Below are 17,438 nucleotides of genomic sequence, written 5' to 3' on the forward strand. Positions count from 1 at the left end.
GGTATGGGAATAGAAGTCGCTACCTCTGCGTAGAAATCGCGGTGCAGACCACTCTGCGTGGAGTGCATCCCCGCTTCACGATACTACACGTCCGTCACATGCCCCTACCCGTAAACAAACAAACAGAGGCGAAGTACGTTGTCGCCGTTTCTGATGGGCGCATTGCACTGTTTTCTTTGTGCCTTCACTGTTCTCGCGTGCGTGTTCCTCTCTTGTCTCTATTTGCGCACCCCCTCTCTCTTTCTCTCTCTCCCTCCACCACCACCACCTTCGCCATCGACGTTATTTGCCTATGCGGCGCCTACGCATAAAATCCACACTCGCACATCTGCACCGCAAGACGGGAAAAAAAAACGGGAAGAGGCAGACCAAAAAATACGTGCTGACCGTTGTCCGCAATCTCTAGGAAAAGAGGCGTTGATGTCACCAGTGATCGACTGTCAATAGCAGTTATAAGTCTTCACCCCCAGGTGTTCGCCACCCGACACCCACGTTCTTTCTGCGTTCTTCCTCGCTCGCTCTCTCTCTTGTCGATCCTATCGTTTCACCTCTGCGGGGGGAAGGGGGCCCTTTTATCCCACCTCCGCTTGTTTTGGACTCCTCCAAGTATGCCGAACGCTCTTTCCCTTCTTGTTGTTGTTATTCTTCACTGACTGCCTTCCCGCCGTCACGACTGTGGTGGAGGCAAGGGGGTAGTGCGGGGATGTAACAGGCCTTCTGTATCGCTACAGCTGTCGCTTCTTTTCATCTTGTGGTTGCCTTTAGGTGATTGCTTCCACTGCAACTTTCTTCTTCTCTCAGTCAGTCTTACACTGGGCTTACGATTTTTCTCCCTGCCAGGTTTTCTTTCCCCTTCGTGTGGACATCGCAAACGTGCGTTGTGTCGCAAGACCGCCGCTTTCTGCGTCCACGTGTAGCTGCCCACGACACCATAGACCTCCCATCTGTTCTTCCTTCTGCACAGACGCACGCCTGAAAACACGCTGACGCCCTCCCCCCTCCCCAACCTACCACACATACACCCATCCATACAGCCACAGATATATACGTATAAACATACGCACATACAGCCACACAACTGCTGGGCTGAAAGACCGAATCGACGCAGCTGTGGGGACTTTTTGTTTTCGTGCCAAGGCGAGCATCTGTTCGACTCCCTCCCTACCCCTCTTTCCCCTCTCGTTCAACGCTGTCGAGCAGTCTTCTGCTCTTTGGTGCTCCTAGGCGCCAGCATTGATTGCCAACGTATATATATATATATATATATAGACTGAACTACACTCATACACCCATACACTTGCGCATAGAAGACCCTATGCCGGTCAAGATCAACGATTCGCCGAACACTTTGTCGTCGCCGTTGAGCGACTCGGTGGATCTTGGCAACTTTCCTATACCAACGCCGTTGGTCTCGGCAGGGTGGCTGGATGCAGTGCATAGCGCACGGCCACCAACTGCGCGGCCGCCAGCGGTCGCTTCCGGCGCCAGCAACACCTGTGCGGCAGCGCCACTGCGCCTGAGCAGTGCCGCTGGAAAGACGCACGCGCAGAGGAGAGCCCGCAATGAACACACGCCTACGGCAAGTCGGAATTCGGCAGAGATGTCAGCGATGCTGAGTCCCATCCCGGTTAACGCAGACGACTCCGATGTCCCTATACAGCAACTCCTCTCGCCCGTAGAGAAAATGACAAGGCCAGGCAACTACTCCACCTCTAAAAGTCTAGCGCGCGGCTCTACGGCCACGCCAGCGCCACCATCAGCACGAACACAACTGAACGCACGTCGCTCCACGTCTGCACCCTCACGCCAGGCGTCGTGGGGTCCTTTCCCTGCAAAATCCGCTTCGGAAGCAATGCCCGCACCACCGACCACGACGGTGCTGCCACCACCTCCTGTTGCATCTCAACAGACTCCCATTGGCGACAGTCATGTGGCCGCAGCGAACACGCTGAGCACCACAGCACAGTTGCACAGCGACGACGACACCATTGCCTTCGCTGACGGCTCACCGCAACGCCACGACCAACAGTCAACTACACCGTACTCATCTGCATTAATGCAAGCGCTGTCGCGCACAGAGGGTGCAGCGGCGCTAACGAGTCCGTGGGCCTCAGCAACGCAGCGTGGGGGCCCCTCCGCGTACTACTCAGAGGGTGACGCCGGCAACGGGAGCTCCAGCGACGTCCCTCCTGACATGTACGTGGAGGCGATGAAGGCGAAAGTGGCCAAGCAGCAGTGGATGGCCCTCGAGAGAGCGCGGCAGGAGGTGCTCGAGGAGGCGCGCCGTCGACGTGACTGTCCATTCGCCCCTCAAGTTTCCCGTTACGCCGCACGCATCCAGAGACCTGCCTCTCTCCGTCCCGAGAACCGTTTCAGCGCTGAGATGATCCGCCGCAAGCAATGGGTGGCCAAGAGGCAGCAGGAAGAGGTGGAGCGTGAGCTGCAGTCGTGCACTTTCCGCCCCTTGACCCTGCGGACTGCTCAACTAGACCCCACCGCTATCGAGTCTCCCCGGGCGGCGACTACTGTGTTCCACGACCTCTACGCAGAGGCCGAGAACCGCCGTGCATTTGAGCATGACGTCAAGCCGCAGCTTGTCCATCAGCTAGAGGAGCACCGGCGATCATCTCCGGCGCCTCTGAGGCCTGGGCAGCTGGCAGAGGTTGTAGAGCGTTTGTGCGCCCGTGGCGTAGTGCGTAGCGGGGTTGTAGCCGTACCGCAGAAGGATAATACGGATGGTGCTCCATACGAGGGCAGTGCTCGAACAGTGGAGTGTCCTGGCGTACCGCCAGATGTGCATCACCCAACCTTGTCCCTTGAAACGAAGCGCATTGTGGCTGTCCAGGTGGCCTCGGGCGTGCGCGATGGCAACATTGTAAAGCAGCTGTACCGCCACTCGGAGCAAGGCGTCGTGCGAGGTCAGCTGAAACGCGAGCTAGACCGGGAGCAGGAGCGGCTTGCACGGGCAGAGGAGGCCATAGCCCTTGCCCAAGAGCGCAAGCGTCTTCAGCAAGAGTACTATCGCTCTGTGCTAGTTGCCAAGTTCCGCGCGCTTGCTAGGCACGTGGCATCCGCGCAGCACTGCTCATACCGAACCACCGCACCGCAATCTGTCGTACAGATGGCTCGCGCTGCCCTGGACATCCTGAGCACTGAGGAGGCAGAAGAACTCCTTGGTGCCGTGGAGCACTGCGGGCGACACAGGCTGACAGAAGACGAGTTTGCTGCGGTCGTGTTTCGGTACTTGGCGGAGCAAGAGGCGACCCCTGTGCAAAGTGCGCTGCTGCGCAATGCCCCGCCCCCGCTACGCGTGTTTCGCAGGGCTGCAAGCGCCGCCACACTGAAGCGAGCAGACAGTGCCCCAGGTGCCGCCGCCAGCGCGGAGAGCTCCCCTTCTGCGTTGCCACGCGTGAAGCGAGAGAAACCAGATCCCGAAGTGATTGGGCAGGTTCGCGCACGAAGAGCGCAGCAGCTGGCGGAATGGACAAAGGAAAGTCAGCGTCAACGCCCCATCACAGATGGGGTGCTTGCCGATGGTGCCGACTACACCTTCCAGCCGGCGCCGCGGCGCTTGATCCCGTACGCGTGCAGGCCAGACATGTCCGTGCCGGTAAAGTCAACGAAGAGCGAGATGCTGCGGCGCGCCCACTTGAGTGCGCGGATGTATGGCATTGCCCCAGCACTTGGGGTTGACTCCATGGCACGCCCTCTCTCAGCCCAGAGACTAACACCATCCCGTACAACAACCCGAGAGCTGTTTTCACGGGGCACTTTAAATCCGGCTTCACTGTGGACGCGCGAGCGGTCGCGGAGTGCCGCAGCTCGCAGCGAGGCACAGACAGCGCCGGAAGGCGGCGCCGCAGCACTTACATCCACTGTGAGCGGGCCAGTGGTAACTCCGCGTGCAACGTGTTCGCGTCCATGTGCAGGACCTGCACAGGCGCTCTCCGCCTTACCTACTAGTAGAAAGGCCCCGGCAGAGGCGGAACTACAATGCCACTCCTACGTTGCGACGCTTGTGGGACGCTCTGCTGCAGCACCTCGGCAGCGCGCATCGATGAGCAAAGGTTACCCAAGCGCGCTGGCAGCGCGCCACCCCTGTGCGAGCTCCTGCCATGGGCGTGGTAATTTGTTGACGGCATCACCGTCTTTGGCTGAGCAAATTATGCATAGCACTCCGGAAGACCGAGCGCGTATTGGGCATGAGCTGCTGCTGCGCCAAATACGAGAGCATCAGCGCCGCTCCGCTGCGTGAGCGTTGCGCTGGCCAACGCTCTGGAGTGGCAACGAACCCAGGGAGAAGGTGAGAGAGAAAAGAGGTGGGCAGTGTGGATGTCTTTGCGGAACACCTGTGCGAAAAATAAAATACAAAAAAAACGGGGTGATTATGTGGTGTTCAACTCCACTGTGTGCGTGTGTGCGTGTCTGTGCGTGTGTGCGTGTGTTTCTGTGGCGTACTCGGACGCTTGTCTCTTCGTTGGACCCGATAGAAGACTCGGTGATGGAGAGGCGAGGCATAATTGCGCTGGATCGAACATGCGCACACGTTTGTGTGTATGTGCGCCTCTTTGACGCTGAATGAACTGCCAGCCTGCCATGTGGGAGCTGCAACAGCGCTGGGTGTCGGCATCTCAAGGTGGTGCACGGGGAAAAAAGCAGCTGTGTCGTGCATCAGGCTCAGTCGAAGCAGTGCGAAGAAAGCCGTCGTGGAGGCGCACGGCTGTGTGACTCGGAGATGCTAACGGGTTTGCCCATGGCATTGAAGTGCTTCCTGGACAGAGCTGAATAGGGCTTAGGTAGCCACAGGTGCCCTACCCTCTCATCTCCTGTGAGACCTCTGCTTCTAGTTGGCATGAGCAAAACGTAAGTTGATTGCTTACGTAATACCATACTCCCACTTTACCTTGACTATACGTGCCAACTCTCTCCCCCGTGCCTGTTCCGCTTCCCCTTCTTCTCTCGTCCCGGCCTCTCTCCCTTTCCTCCTCCCTCTCTCTCTCTCATACACGTGGGCGTGCGTACGTTCCCTACGCAGGGACTTGCAGAGCACGAGCGAAAGCAAAGCGAAGAAAGTGAGCCGCGCCAAGAGGGAAGGGCGCCGTCTATCCATTGTGCTCTCCCCTCACACACCGTCGCCCACCTCCTTGGCGACATCAGCAACGAAACCCTCACGCCCTCCGCACTGACGTACAGAGAAGCGACAGACAAGCCTCTTGCTCAGGATGGTGGATTATCATCTGCCGGCTCTCACGGCCACCAATGGCAAGAAGCCCATACCCTCGCCGAAAAAAAAGACGGACGACCATATCCTCTGCCAGGAGTATGCCGGCTACATTGCACAGCTGCGTGGGCTTCTTGAAGAAACCACGGGGCAACCACCAGCGGGCGTGCGCACGGCCGAGGTTGAACGCCGCATCGCCTTGATCCAGTCCGCTTTAGAAGAGGTAGAGCGACTGAACGCGAATACCCGCTGGCGCATCGAGCACGACAAGGCCCAACGCGTTTTAGATACTTACAAGCGACGCATCAATGCGGAGGAGGAGGCTGAGAAGAGGCTACAGGATGCCGAAAAGCAGCGCACGGCGCAGCTAGAGGAGGCACGGAGCCTGCAGCTTGCCTACTACAAAAATCGCAACGATCGCATCGAGGCAAAGGCGCATCAGTGCCGGGCTCACAATGAGCAAATGCAGGAGCAGACGGTGATGAAGGCGAGCTCGAAGGAAGAGCGTCGCACACGCAACTTAGCCAACCTCGACGCTGAGCGCCAACGCACGCAAAAAGAGCTGCACGACCGCGAGCAGGCAAGACAAGACTACGCACGCAAGTTGCGCGAGCGTCAGGCCGCAAAGGATGCTCAGACGCTGGCTGAGAAAGCGCGGTTGGCTGAAATCCGTCGGCAGGAGAGGGAAGCAAAGCTATGTGCCATTTGCGAGTCAAAGCGCAGCAAGTGGATGGCAAAGAAGGAGGCCAGCAGCTCGAAGTCGGTGGTTGTGTGGAAGAACGGCGAGGCCATCCTCGAGACGAAGCTTAAGGATCACAACGACCTTGTAGAGGAGTTAGAGCAGCGACGGCTGCAGCAGGAAAGCCGCTACGCCGAGGAGAAGGCGGAACTGGAGGCGTACATTCAGCAGCGCCGGCAAATTCACGCCGTGCGGCAGGAGCGGCAACGCGAGAACCTCCGCAAACTCGTCGACAAGCGCGTGACGCGTGGCGTGGAAATTGTGAAGGCTGCGGAGGAGAAAAAAGAGCGGGCGGAACAGGCGAAGGAGCGGCAGGTGATGCAGTACGTCAAGGCAGGAAAGCTGCTCGATGAAAGTGTACGACTTCACCGCGAGCGTGTGCAAAGGCTTCAGGATCGTCGCACGAACGAATCCCTGGCACAACATTACAGGCGCTGGAACCACCGCGCCGCGCGCATCATGGAGGAGCTGCACGACGCTATGGCGGAGGAAGAAACCAGGATAAAGGCGGAAGCCGAGCAGCATGGCGCTGCAGCAACCAACCAGCGCGGGTCAGCGGCGTATGCTGACAACCAGTGTTCCTGGGGATCGGGTCCACACGTCGCCGCCCCTCAACACGGATACCAAATCGTGTCGCTCCCGTCCCCCACAGAGTTCGCTGTCTAGCAGCGATAAGGTAGAGGGGGAAGGAGTGTGCCAACCCTTATTACCGAAGGAACCAACAGAAGTCAGCGACACGCTGTGAAGCGTCGAGACAATAACTTTGGAGGAAGATGGGCACTCTGCACAAGATAGGCACTCGCTTCGCTTATGTTTCCCCTTTATCTCTTCCTTGATTTCTCTGTATATTTCCTCTTTACGGGCGCTTCTGCGAAGAGCGTCGTACCCTGCGTGCCGTGGCTCATCGATGCGGGGACTGGGGTTGGTCTTCTTTGTGGCGGTGTTGTCATTGTTAGCCTCTCTTTTCGCCGCTTGATGGTATCTGTGCTGCTACGATCCGCTTGTGTCTTCCGTGCAGCACCCAGAATTTGCGGTGCGGCCCCTCCGCTGAGGGGTGGCTGACGCGCTGCTGATGACATTGGCGCAGAGTGTGTACGTCTTTTCGCTTTATAATTCTCTTGTCAGGTGTGTTCCGTGTTTCTGGGGGCTCCGTCAGGCTTCAGATTTGTGCTCGTGAACGGCTGAGGCTTGACTGACGCGTCACTGAGGCTCCTCCGCCTCTTTTCCTTCCTGCCGCTCTCCCTCTCTTTCATTTGTACGTCCCGCTCACAGACTTCACGTTACCTCTGTTATTGCAGTCCATGAGGGCAATACACCGGCGCATTCATCTCTGCCGCACTCTTTTCGCTTGTGTGTGCGTGTGCGTGTGTATTTTCTTTAGCGCTATTTCCTTCCCCTCCCCCTCCCCCTTACGCTACATGTATCTTTTTCCGCATCTACACAACCACCGCTCTCACATCAGCGCATGCACCACCCACCTCTTTCCCCATGTACTCCATCCCCCCACATCCACACACAACGAAATGAGAGAGAACGTTTCACTCTGCAATGATGGAGCAGCGCTTATGGGGCAATTCACAATGTTGCTCGTGATCGCTACTGATCTGCACTTGCCCCACAGTTTTGCCGGTACTTGTGTATTGCCTTCTTTTCGTTTCTACGAGCAGCCAGCTGGAGTCCCACGAGGGGGGGGAACCCTCACGGGTTCCCTTACTGTCTCCATGCGTATACTCGGAAGCGCTTCTAGTGAAAAGTGACTGGCTGATGCAGCTCTTGTGCTCTTGTCCATTTCTGATGCTCGTTCTTCTTACGTCGTGTACTTCTCATCCCCATCTCACCTTCTCTCTGCTGGCTGTACAACATTCCTGGTGAAGTGGAGAAGGTGAAGCGACTGAGGCTGCCACCGCCAAGTACAGACGCTCCCGCATTTCATTGCACCTACCCCATACACTCGCAACCGCACTCTGAGCGCTCGCTCGACTTTGCGCACTTCTCTTGATTATGCGCTTTGTCTCTAAACAAAAGAAAACGTCGGTCTTCCGCGCCGTGCGCACGCGCCCCGTTTCTCTTTCGTTTTGCCTTCTCGCACAGCCGCCCTGGGTGCGCCCCACGTACCCCCTTCCGGCACTTTACAAACTGGATCTCTCTTGAGCTTCTCTACGTCATAACGCTTGCCGTGTTTTCCCCTCGCGTCAATGCCGCCGTATTACGAGCCCCTGCCGGCCTCTGCCAGGCCTGCTCACCTACTTTCGTCGCCACCTTCTTGGATCACTAACTCCCAGGCACGGTCAACCACTCCAGCGAACAACGGGGTGAACGCGTCTTCGATTCTGAAGGAACTCCCATCGGAGGTTCTGATACCGACGTTTCTCATCTTGGTGTTGTCCAGTATTACGGTGACGGCCATGAACGTCGTGTTCAACATGTTTGCCCACAGGGATCGCATGGTGATGGAGACGTTCCAGCAATGGCGCCGCGTGCTGTGGATGAGCAAGGCGGCTCACATTGTCGAGGCACCATCTGCCGACCAGGCGCCCCATATGACGCAGGCGCACCACCCAGGTGCCGTGACAGTGACCAGCACCCCTGCGATGTCACCAGTAGAGCTGTACAACAGCGCCGCCTTCTTCCGTGGGATTGCCGGCCCCACAGCCTTGGCGGCGTCCCCTACCGGTACCACGACGTCTTCTGCAACGGATGTCGTCATAGTTGATCGGGGTGGTGTTGGCGCAGTAACACTGTCCTTTCACGCGGCGTTAGGGACGCCGTACACCGGAGATACCGCTGTACTTACAGAGATGGAGATGTACCACGAGGAGAACCCACCCGCGGCGGTGCCTGCGCCGGTAGTGGCGGAGGCCCTCACAAACACGATGGAGGCGGTGCGGCGGGAGAGCCAGCGCATTATCTTCGAGTTCCACCCATACTACATCATTCTCTGTGCCACCAAGGCCTTTGCGATGCTCCTTTATATTCAATATCATTTTGGCAGAATCGACGGGGGCTGGCGCCGGTTTTGCATCTGCGGTGCGGCGAACATCTTCTCCGGCCTCCTTACCCCAGTTTGGGAGTACACCATGATGGTGCTCCTCCCACGAGACCTCGACCGCACCACGCCGGTGGTAGTGAAGGAGGAGAAGAAAACAGACTCTGTCTTTATCGTGGAGCTGCTGCTGCGCATCAGCAGCCTTGAGCTGAATGACTTACCGACAGTTCTGGTTCAAGGCACCAGCTTCGTGGCGTTTGCCGCGGTACTCGTGCCGCTTCTTTGCGTATTTTGCTTGTCAGGTCTCGTACGGTACCTGTGGATTTACGTGCCTCTCTGGCTTGTGTACTTTGTGGTGCGCCAGATCTACTACCAAGGCGCTGGCACCCTTCCCTCCGCCAGGGCGCGCAACTCTGCGGCTGTAATGGGCATGACGAGTGAGATGCTGAAGGCGTTCCTGATGAAGATGCTTACCGTGCTTGTGCTGCTCTTCACGATGCAGTCCAGCTTATTGCTCGGTCTGGCGTGGGCGGAGGGGGCGACGTACGATGAGGGACTGGAGTACATGATGACGCAGGAGTTCGGCTTTCATACAGGCGCCTTTGCGTCCTCGTTCCGGAAAGTGTGTTTGGTGAGTCAGTTATTCTTGTGAGCGTGCACTGATCGTGTGGACAGACGCCACCGCATGCACGCTGTCCTACTGCTCTTTTTCAGTGTTGTTCGTGGACGCGTTTATCGTATTACGCCAATGACTGCACAACGAAATTGAAGCGCATGCACTCGTACACCAATGGAGTCGAAGGAATGAGGTAGCTCTCTCTCTCTTTTCGTTCCAGCCACCTTTCCTCTCATTTCGTTAGTACTGAGGCGGTGCGTGCACGGGTTTCGCAGTTGGGGAGCCTTTTTCCGCGTGTGTGTGTAGAGGGGTCAGCTCTCTTCGCTACAACTATGCAGAGGCACGCGTACCTCTATCTTGTTATACGACATTCCATTCAGACCATTCCCGTGATACGGTGGTTGCCCTGTACACTGACGGTCTCGTCTCTCGTCTCTCTCTCTCTTCCTCTGTTGCTCCCCCCAACGTCCGTACTTGTTCACACACCCACGCACACGTGCTGCTGCAGCAGGAGGTAAACGGTTGACGAACACCGGAGCTGCAGCGAGGCGCTGCTTGCCTAGCTCTCCTTTCCCACTGTTCTCCTGTCTTTGCGCACCACTTGTTTCCTCCCTACTTGCGTTGGCTGGTGCTCATGCTGCGCTTCCCAAAGCATGCGCAGGGTGCGCACGACACGTGTCTGATTATGCTTCACGGCACATGTCGCGGTGTGTCATCAACACCTCGACGGATGCAACTGCAGCATCGTGACCGCATTCTCGGCTCGCATGGCGCGGGTCTTGTGAATCACCAGTCGATGGCAACGGTGAACATCCGTCCTAACTTCTCCCGGGTGCAAACCGCCGCACCAGCAGCCGACCTTTTTCGCACCAAAGTGCACGAGGGCCTCGGCACTAGCGACAAGGACCCGTACCAACGCACGCTACCGAATCAAGAGTCCCGCCCACCAGAAAGCTCCGTGCTGCGCGCCGCTGCGACGACTGCGCCGTCGCTCGAGGAGCAACAGTCTCTGCATCAGAGGTGGGGGACGCTGCAGTACTGGCTCGGCGACCAGCACCCACGCCTGCCTCTCTTTCTTGAAGGACTGCTTGTCAAGGACGCACTGCCTGTTTCGCCAGTAGCTGAGGCCATGGTACAGAGCTTTGCTGCGGAGGTAATCCCGGGCATGGCAAAGCAGGCAAACCCTGGGGCGGAGGAGAGGCTGAGGGTACTCTGGAGGAAGGCGGACCAGGCGTACAGTGACCTGAGAAGGTCTCATCTCTTTGACAAGGCCGCGTTCGAGCGCAATCTCACCGCACTGCACGCGCGCTACCAGGCAGACATGTCTGCATTGTCGCCGCGCGAGGATGGCATTTTGGCGCTTGAGGTGCTGCGGCGGAAGGCCATTGCGGAGCGGAACGGTTTCCTGCAGGAGGAGCTCTTGCCGATAGTACGCAATCACCTATACTTTGGCCACGGGGATGGTGTGTGGCGTGTCTTTTTAGACAGCGTTGCGGCACATAAGGGGGACCTCTTCTCCTCCGCCAAGTCTCCTGTTAGCGTCACCCTTGGCTTTGCTTGGGAAGCACTCATGATGGAAGATGCGGTGCGCACCCCTGCCATGACGGCTCACGTGGCTCTCTACCTGCTACTAGTGTCGATCTCTGAAAGCCATAGTCGCGCTCCTGCGGAACTGAAGGTGACGTCAACTCACCTCGACGAAGGCATCAATGCCGCCGAGGAACACGTGATGACCGCAGCGTTCGCCAACCTGAGCCCGATCGTTAAGCGTCGCTTTGCCACAGAAGCCCTGAAAGCGTTGCTGGGAGAAATGAGGGGGTGTGACCGTCTCGCAAAGGCTCTGCGTTCCGCCGGACTGTATGACTTGAGCCGTGACGTTGCGCTGTGTGAGGCAACGCTGGACGACCGACAGCTCTTGCGGGCAGATGTGGAGAACATAGTGGACCGCTTCGACAGTACTGCTGAGGTGAAGTCGCTGCTGCACTCGCTGATGAGTGGGACGGAAGTTGCCATCAAGGCGCACGTCAGCCACGTTTTTCAGCTCTCTAGTGCTGCGAGCAAGATCCATCACGTCGTAGACTGGGACGCTGCTATGGCTGCCGTCGACTGGACACACCGCTGGCGCGAGCATGCCCGTGAGCTGCTCTCCGACCCGGCTACGTTGGAGGCGGTGTACCGCCTGCTGAAGAACGCGACTGGTGCAAAGCAGGTTACGAAGCGCCTTTTTAGTGACGTGTATGCGGCTGAGCTGGAGGCAGCTCTGCACCGACGCAAGGAACGTGCGGGTGCACGCAAGGCCCGGGTGGAGAAGCTTGTTCAAGAGCTCACGTCGTATGAACAGATAGAGAGCACTCTTGCCGTGCTACGCGTGGCGGGGACGTCACTACAGGAGCTCGAGCGTGCCGAGTCAGCCGCCGCGCTGCAGCGGACCGTGCGCCGGCCTGAGGTGGACAACAGCGTGCTTGACCTCCTCTTAGAGGCCATTCGTCAGCGCCATCCATCCTGGGAGAAGTCAGGGGTCCTCCCAGCAGGCGCCTCTGAGGCAACCAAGTCATCGATGTGGTACTTGGAGTGCATGACACGGATATACATTCGCCTTTCATACGTCCCACAGGCAGCAGCGGCTCTCATGGCGCAGCGAACACGTCGCCGCCTTGGCCCTGTCGGGACGGAGCTGACGCAGTTCAACGTGCCAACGGAGATGGGTATGGTAGAGCAGTACGACAACTTGCAATACAAGCGGTACGACTGGCAAGGCTGGTACCAGCGCATGGTGGACATTCACAACCGCAACGTCTCCATTAAGTGCCGCCTCGACGATTTGAAGCGGCTGGATGCCTACGGAAACCCGTTTGTGGAGATGCAAGTGGAAAGGCGCCTGCGCATTCTCGCTGATCATCGCGTTGGCATGGGGGTGCTGAAGCTTGACAGTGACAAGTACGAGGATCAGTCCGATAATGTAACCTACGGCTCAGCAAAGCTGTCTGAGCTGCTGGCGGACGCTCGCAAGGCGCAGCTGGGCAGGGAGTACTGGCCCTCGGTCGAGGTGAAGGTGCGCCGCCCGTCTGGGCAGAGCAAGACGTACTACTCCGTTCTCGATGATGCCCGCATCGAGGCGAAGAGCGTGGAGCTCTACGAGAAATACCGCGAGGCAAAGAAGCGCAGTCTCTTCGTAACGCCGATGGACATTTGGTTGGATGTGAAGGGCATGCAGGTGCGCAAGACGGCTCAGACGGCAGACGCACAAGGCTACACAGTGGATGCCCTGCAAGACGCGATGGACCATGACAGTAATGACAAACACTGATGCTCCTCTCGCACGAAACACTCGGAAGGGCACGAGAGGCGAGGGGGGGGGTCGAGCACGCGGCGCATGCTTTACCGCATGCACGCGAGTACGTGTGTTATGGTTGTTGTGAGTGTCTCACTGTATATGCCTGTTGTCTCGTTTTTCACTGCTCGTGACCACTGATGGCGGTGGTGGGGAGGGGAGAGGCGATTGTGTCCGATGCCTTCGAAATTCACAGTGAGATCGCTAAGTTGAAAAGCAAAAAAAAAACACAGGATTGCAAAAGACAGGCAAGCGAGTCGCGGGAAGGGTGTGCCTGTGCACGCCCTCAGGGGGGGAGGAGGAGAAGGCAGCGGGGCAAAGAAAACAAACGTCGTCTGCTGTCACGCTTCCTCATTGAGAGCTTTGGCGTGTTGCTCTACTGAGGCAGTAGCAGTCCCTTCGTCTCTCTCGCTCCTCCTGCTTATCAACCCTGCCGCCTCTCTTCTCAGGAGGAGGCACACCCGTTTGCTGGGCACTACCTGCCCTGCTGTTTCGTTGATTGTGTGCATGAGTGTGCTGGTGGCGGTGCGCACCTCTCATTTTCGCTTCACTTGTCTCTTTAGCTTCTCTTTGTTTTACGTTGTGTGTGCCTCGGGGTGGTGCCTCTTTTCGGTCTATCGTTGTTTCGGCCCTCACACCTCGCCTTTACGACGTATCTGAAAGTCACCACGTTATCATCACAACATGAGCACAACGCATGAATGCCGAGTGAAGAGGGCTACAGAATAGATCGTGGTCGACAGCGTTTCCCCATCCCCTTCTCACATTCGCACACACACACACAGACATATACCTCTATACGTCTCGCACACAAGAGAGGAGAAGAGTCGCTCTCTGCACGCGCTTGCTTCAGCATAGTGACAGGGCGGCAGCAGCTCGTCTTCCCCCGTCTCTTTTTTCTTCGTATCCGCTGTGGGCATTCCAGAAACGAATCAAAGCCACTGAGCATCACGTAGAAACTTCATTCATCGCTGCGCTGCATGTGCGGTGTGTTGTGGTGAGGGTCTTGCTCGTTTTACTGATCAGACCTGTCGCACCCTTTGTGACGCCTTTTTCTTCCTCATTGAAAATCACAAGGCGTGTTGGAGTGAGCCCCTCTCCTCCTCACAGCGTCGTTACTCCCTTTCGAGAAGCGGAAGCAATAGGAAAGGTGAATGTTTTTCACTTGGTCTTGTTATGTTCGACGCATTGCCCTCCAACACCGCACCGGAAGCTGCCGACGCCGCTTCTGTCGAACGTGCCGCGCTCGCGTACGAGCGAGTGCGGCGTGACAATGAGCTGCAGCGCTACTTGCAGACCCGAAAAGCTTACGAAGTCGCGTGCATTGCACGTGGGCGTTGCCTACTTGTCCTGCAGTCACACAACCAGACGCTGCGCCTACTTCAGCAGGTGATTGGAGATGTGAAGACTGCTCTAGAGGCCACACTGAAGAAAAGGTTACTAGTGCGAGAGTCCACTGTCACCGCTGCGGAGACGCTGGTGGCATCTTGTTGCTACAAAAAGGCTGAGCAAGGCCTTGTGGCTTTGCTGACGCGTGAGAAGCGCCACGATGAACTGCTACAGGTCGTCGACTCACCTACACGGCCGCCTGCCACTGGGACTCCTCCAATACCGCAGATGTTTTCAACTGATTCTCGTGCTGACGAGCCTGTCGCACCATCGTCTCAGAGGTTCATGATGCGTCCACTGCTCACCCTGGCCGAGTTGCAACTGCACTACACGCCTCTATTGCTCCACCAACGCCTGCCGCTCTTTTCAGAGTTGGCGCGTGCTCAGCGGCTGGTGTACGGCTATCGTGGGAGCCCCAGAGTGGCGCACGCGCTCGCGGCCGCACCGACATCTGTGCTGCAGCAGTGCCGAGTACAAGTTTTGCAAGCACGGGCCTCGCTTGCTAGCGCGAGAGCAACTCAGCAGTCTCTAAAGGAGCGTCTTTACCACCTACAACAGGTACTGCGCCGAAGCAGACCTGTTCACGCCGGCAGCGGCGTGTATCTGGATGACGGTGTGGCTGAGGAAATTCAAGCACAACTTCGCCGAGAACTCGCCGTCGGTTGCGTCACGCTGCTACGTATTCTCTGCGAGAATGGGAGTGATGCGTTTGACGAGAGGGGGCGACTGAGGACTGCTTGAAGGGCGTCTTTGGGGTGCTTCGGGCGTGACCTCATATCCTGTTTTCTTCTCGCCTGGCTGCACTGATGGTCATTGTACTAACGCGACGAGTGCACAGGTGTCTTTACCTCTCGCTCCCCCTCTTCATATGTGCGCTTCGAGGTTGCCGCGGATTCGGGTGCGATAATCGCGCTTGCTGCTGCGAAGTACGTCTGCGCCTCCCGTTGCATGGAAGCGAGAGGCAAAAGACAAACAAAGTGAAGGAGCAAATCGGAGCTGCTGATGGCACACCTTCTCTTTGCTTCACCGACGACACTTTGAAGTCATAGTGAAGGTGCTGAGGGCTCTATCATCTGGTTGTGTTGCAGGTTGCGCTTCTTCTCGCTCGGACAGTAGACTCTTTCTCTCTCTCTCGAAGTGTCTCTTTCCTTCGTTCTCGTTGAAAGCGACGTGGACCTCCTGACACAAGTCGTAGGACACCGCTCTCCTCCGTGTCGTCATTGTACTGCATTTGTGCACATGCACTGCTGCTAACGTCGCCCATTTCGCATGCCTCCTGTGTGATTCTCTCGATTTCTTGCACTTTCTCTTCCTCTGCGTTGCACTGTGCTGTGCCCCCCTCCCCTTGGTTCCCCACCCTAGCTGACGTGCACGTACACGCGTACACCTTCAACGACCTGCAGAAGTACCCTTTTCGTATTGGCGACGCCTCTTCCCAACATTCCACTGCTCCCCTCCTCCCTCACACACACACACTCCACTTATCTCGAGGTGGCACAAAAATGAAGGTCGAGCTGACGCTGCAGTACCTGGATGAGTGGATGCTCCGCTGGCGCAAGTTCCAGACGGAGAGCGACTGGCAGATTGAGAATAATCGCCAGTGGTGGCGGCAGGCAAACATGGTGACAGCTGGTGCGGTGATGGGGAGTCTCGTTATGTACACTTCCGGCGCTGCGACTCTTCGGCGCCAGTTCGGCGCCCCGCACTTCTTCGACGTCGGTGTGGACGCTAAGATCAAGGAGGCCATCTGCGATACCATGACGAGCCGCTGGCGCTACACCCCGCAGGGGTACGGGCGTCTGATGCTGGTTGGACTGCCCACCTTCTTTGTCTTTGCTATTGCCGAGCACATCCAGGAGCGTCGTCGCCTCCGCGCTTATGTGAACCAGAACACTGTGTTTGGTGAGCAGGCGCGCCGCCTCGTGCAGAGCGGCAAAGTCGAGGAATACCTCGCAGTGGACATCAAGGCTTCACTCCCTCAGAGTCAGATGCAGCTGTACGCATAATCTTCTGTGGAGGCGTGAGAGGCCTCAGCGACAGACGTGAACGAGAGCAATTGGCACCGTTGGGAGCATAATGGCGAGCAGAACAGCGCTGCATACGTGACTCCGGTATTGCGATTCATCGTGAACCTCGGTGCATGTGCTCTGTGGGGTCCCCCTCCCTGAGTCCCCCATGATTAGGAACGTTGACTCCTCTTTTACTTGTCTGCTGTGCACGATTATGCGTTGGCGGCCGCCGTAGCTGTGCGACGGCCTCAGCCCTCCGGAGTCCATGCGTGTATGTGCAAGGGCCTTAGCACATGTGTACCCTCACTGGAAGGTAATGCAGTTCACGTTGCAATCACATGCACTCTCACACACGCGCGCACATCTCTGAAGCACTCGGCGTGTAGCCTTCTTTCCCCCTCTTTTCTTTCCTCTTATAGTGTAGTAGTAGCCGGTAGGTAAGTTGGATGAGTGGGCACGTGCATACTGAAAACCATCAAGAAGGAACCCAAAGCGTGCAAGCGCTGATCACCAAGGCCTGTTTGCCATGCGATGCACCCGTTTCTCATTAAATCTGCAAAGGGGAGAACAAGCGAAAAGAACAGACGCAGAAATGAAAAGAAGCTAAGATGCTCTCATAAACCACATGAGCAGTACGCTTTAAGCGCAGCGCACCCACATGATGGGAGAAAAAAAAACCGATGGCAAAGCGCTGGCGCTGCTCGTCGTGGTTGAGGGGCCGGTCATGTTCTGCGTAGTGAGGCTAGGAGGCTGCATATGTGGCCAGAGGCGGAAATGTCAGTGGGAGCCCGTTGGCTCGAAGAACCCTAAGGCGAGGGACAACTTTACCTTTGAAGTGGTTCATACTGGCGTGTATCCAAGCTGGCGTGCACGGGCGCCCCCCGATCCGGTGGATGCAGTCAAGCATATGCTGACAACATGCACCGTTTCACCGTGTACCTCAAGGTGACGCTGCGCCCCCTTTCTGATCTCTCTCTTTCCATCTGCGTCATGTCTGTGCTCTCCTTTTTTTATTATTGTGCTTGAAACGCCGCTTCGTCTCTCCTCACACTCACTCCCTCTGGCGTTGTTTTCTTTCACATCTCTGGTCCTCGGCATCCATATATATATATATATATATATATATATATATGCGTGTGTGTGTGTG

At 57.2% G+C, this 17,438-nt stretch overlaps 6 protein-coding genes across 6 annotated transcripts; all 6 read left to right on the forward strand.

Moving 5' to 3' along the window:
* Window positions 1-1,315: 1,315 nt before the first annotated feature.
* On the forward strand, window positions 1,316-4,255 carry LPMP_270590 (hypothetical protein; the record flags this gene model as incomplete). Its single annotated transcript, XM_010701846.1, has 1 exon — window positions 1,316-4,255. One exon carries the CDS (start codon window positions 1,316-1,318, stop codon window positions 4,253-4,255), a length of 2,940 nt encoding a protein of 979 aa, XP_010700148.1.
* A 967-nt stretch (window positions 4,256-5,222) lies between these two features.
* Window positions 5,223-6,626, forward strand: LPMP_270600 (hypothetical protein; the record flags this gene model as incomplete). The annotated part of the gene is made up of 1 exon (XM_010701847.1): window positions 5,223-6,626. One exon carries the CDS (start codon window positions 5,223-5,225, stop codon window positions 6,624-6,626), a length of 1,404 nt encoding a protein of 467 aa, XP_010700149.1.
* A 1,529-nt stretch (window positions 6,627-8,155) lies between these two features.
* Window positions 8,156-9,598, forward strand: LPMP_270610 (hypothetical protein; the record flags this gene model as incomplete). Its single annotated transcript, XM_010701848.1, has 1 exon — window positions 8,156-9,598. One exon carries the CDS (start codon window positions 8,156-8,158, stop codon window positions 9,596-9,598), a length of 1,443 nt encoding a protein of 480 aa, XP_010700150.1.
* Window positions 9,599-10,196: 598 nt separating this feature from the next.
* LPMP_270620 (kinteoplast poly(A) polymerase complex 1 subunit, putative) lies at window positions 10,197-12,869 on the forward strand (the record flags this gene model as incomplete). Its single annotated transcript, XM_010701849.1, has 1 exon — window positions 10,197-12,869. One exon carries the CDS (start codon window positions 10,197-10,199, stop codon window positions 12,867-12,869), a length of 2,673 nt encoding a protein of 890 aa, XP_010700151.1.
* A 1,200-nt stretch (window positions 12,870-14,069) lies between these two features.
* LPMP_270630 (hypothetical protein) lies at window positions 14,070-15,023 on the forward strand (the record flags this gene model as incomplete). The annotated part of the gene is made up of 1 exon (XM_010701850.1): window positions 14,070-15,023. The coding sequence occupies one exon, from the start codon at window positions 14,070-14,072 to the stop codon at window positions 15,021-15,023; it is 954 nt and encodes a 317-aa protein (XP_010700152.1).
* A 761-nt stretch (window positions 15,024-15,784) lies between these two features.
* LPMP_270640 (hypothetical protein) lies at window positions 15,785-16,288 on the forward strand (the record flags this gene model as incomplete). Its single annotated transcript, XM_010701851.1, has 1 exon — window positions 15,785-16,288. One exon carries the CDS (start codon window positions 15,785-15,787, stop codon window positions 16,286-16,288), a length of 504 nt encoding a protein of 167 aa, XP_010700153.1.
* Window positions 16,289-17,438: the final 1,150 nt, after the last annotated feature.

This window comes from Leishmania panamensis, assembly GCF_000755165.1.
Source record: "Leishmania panamensis strain MHOM/PA/94/PSC-1 chromosome 27 sequence".
Lineage (NCBI taxonomy): Eukaryota > Euglenozoa > Kinetoplastea > Trypanosomatida > Trypanosomatidae > Leishmania > Leishmania panamensis.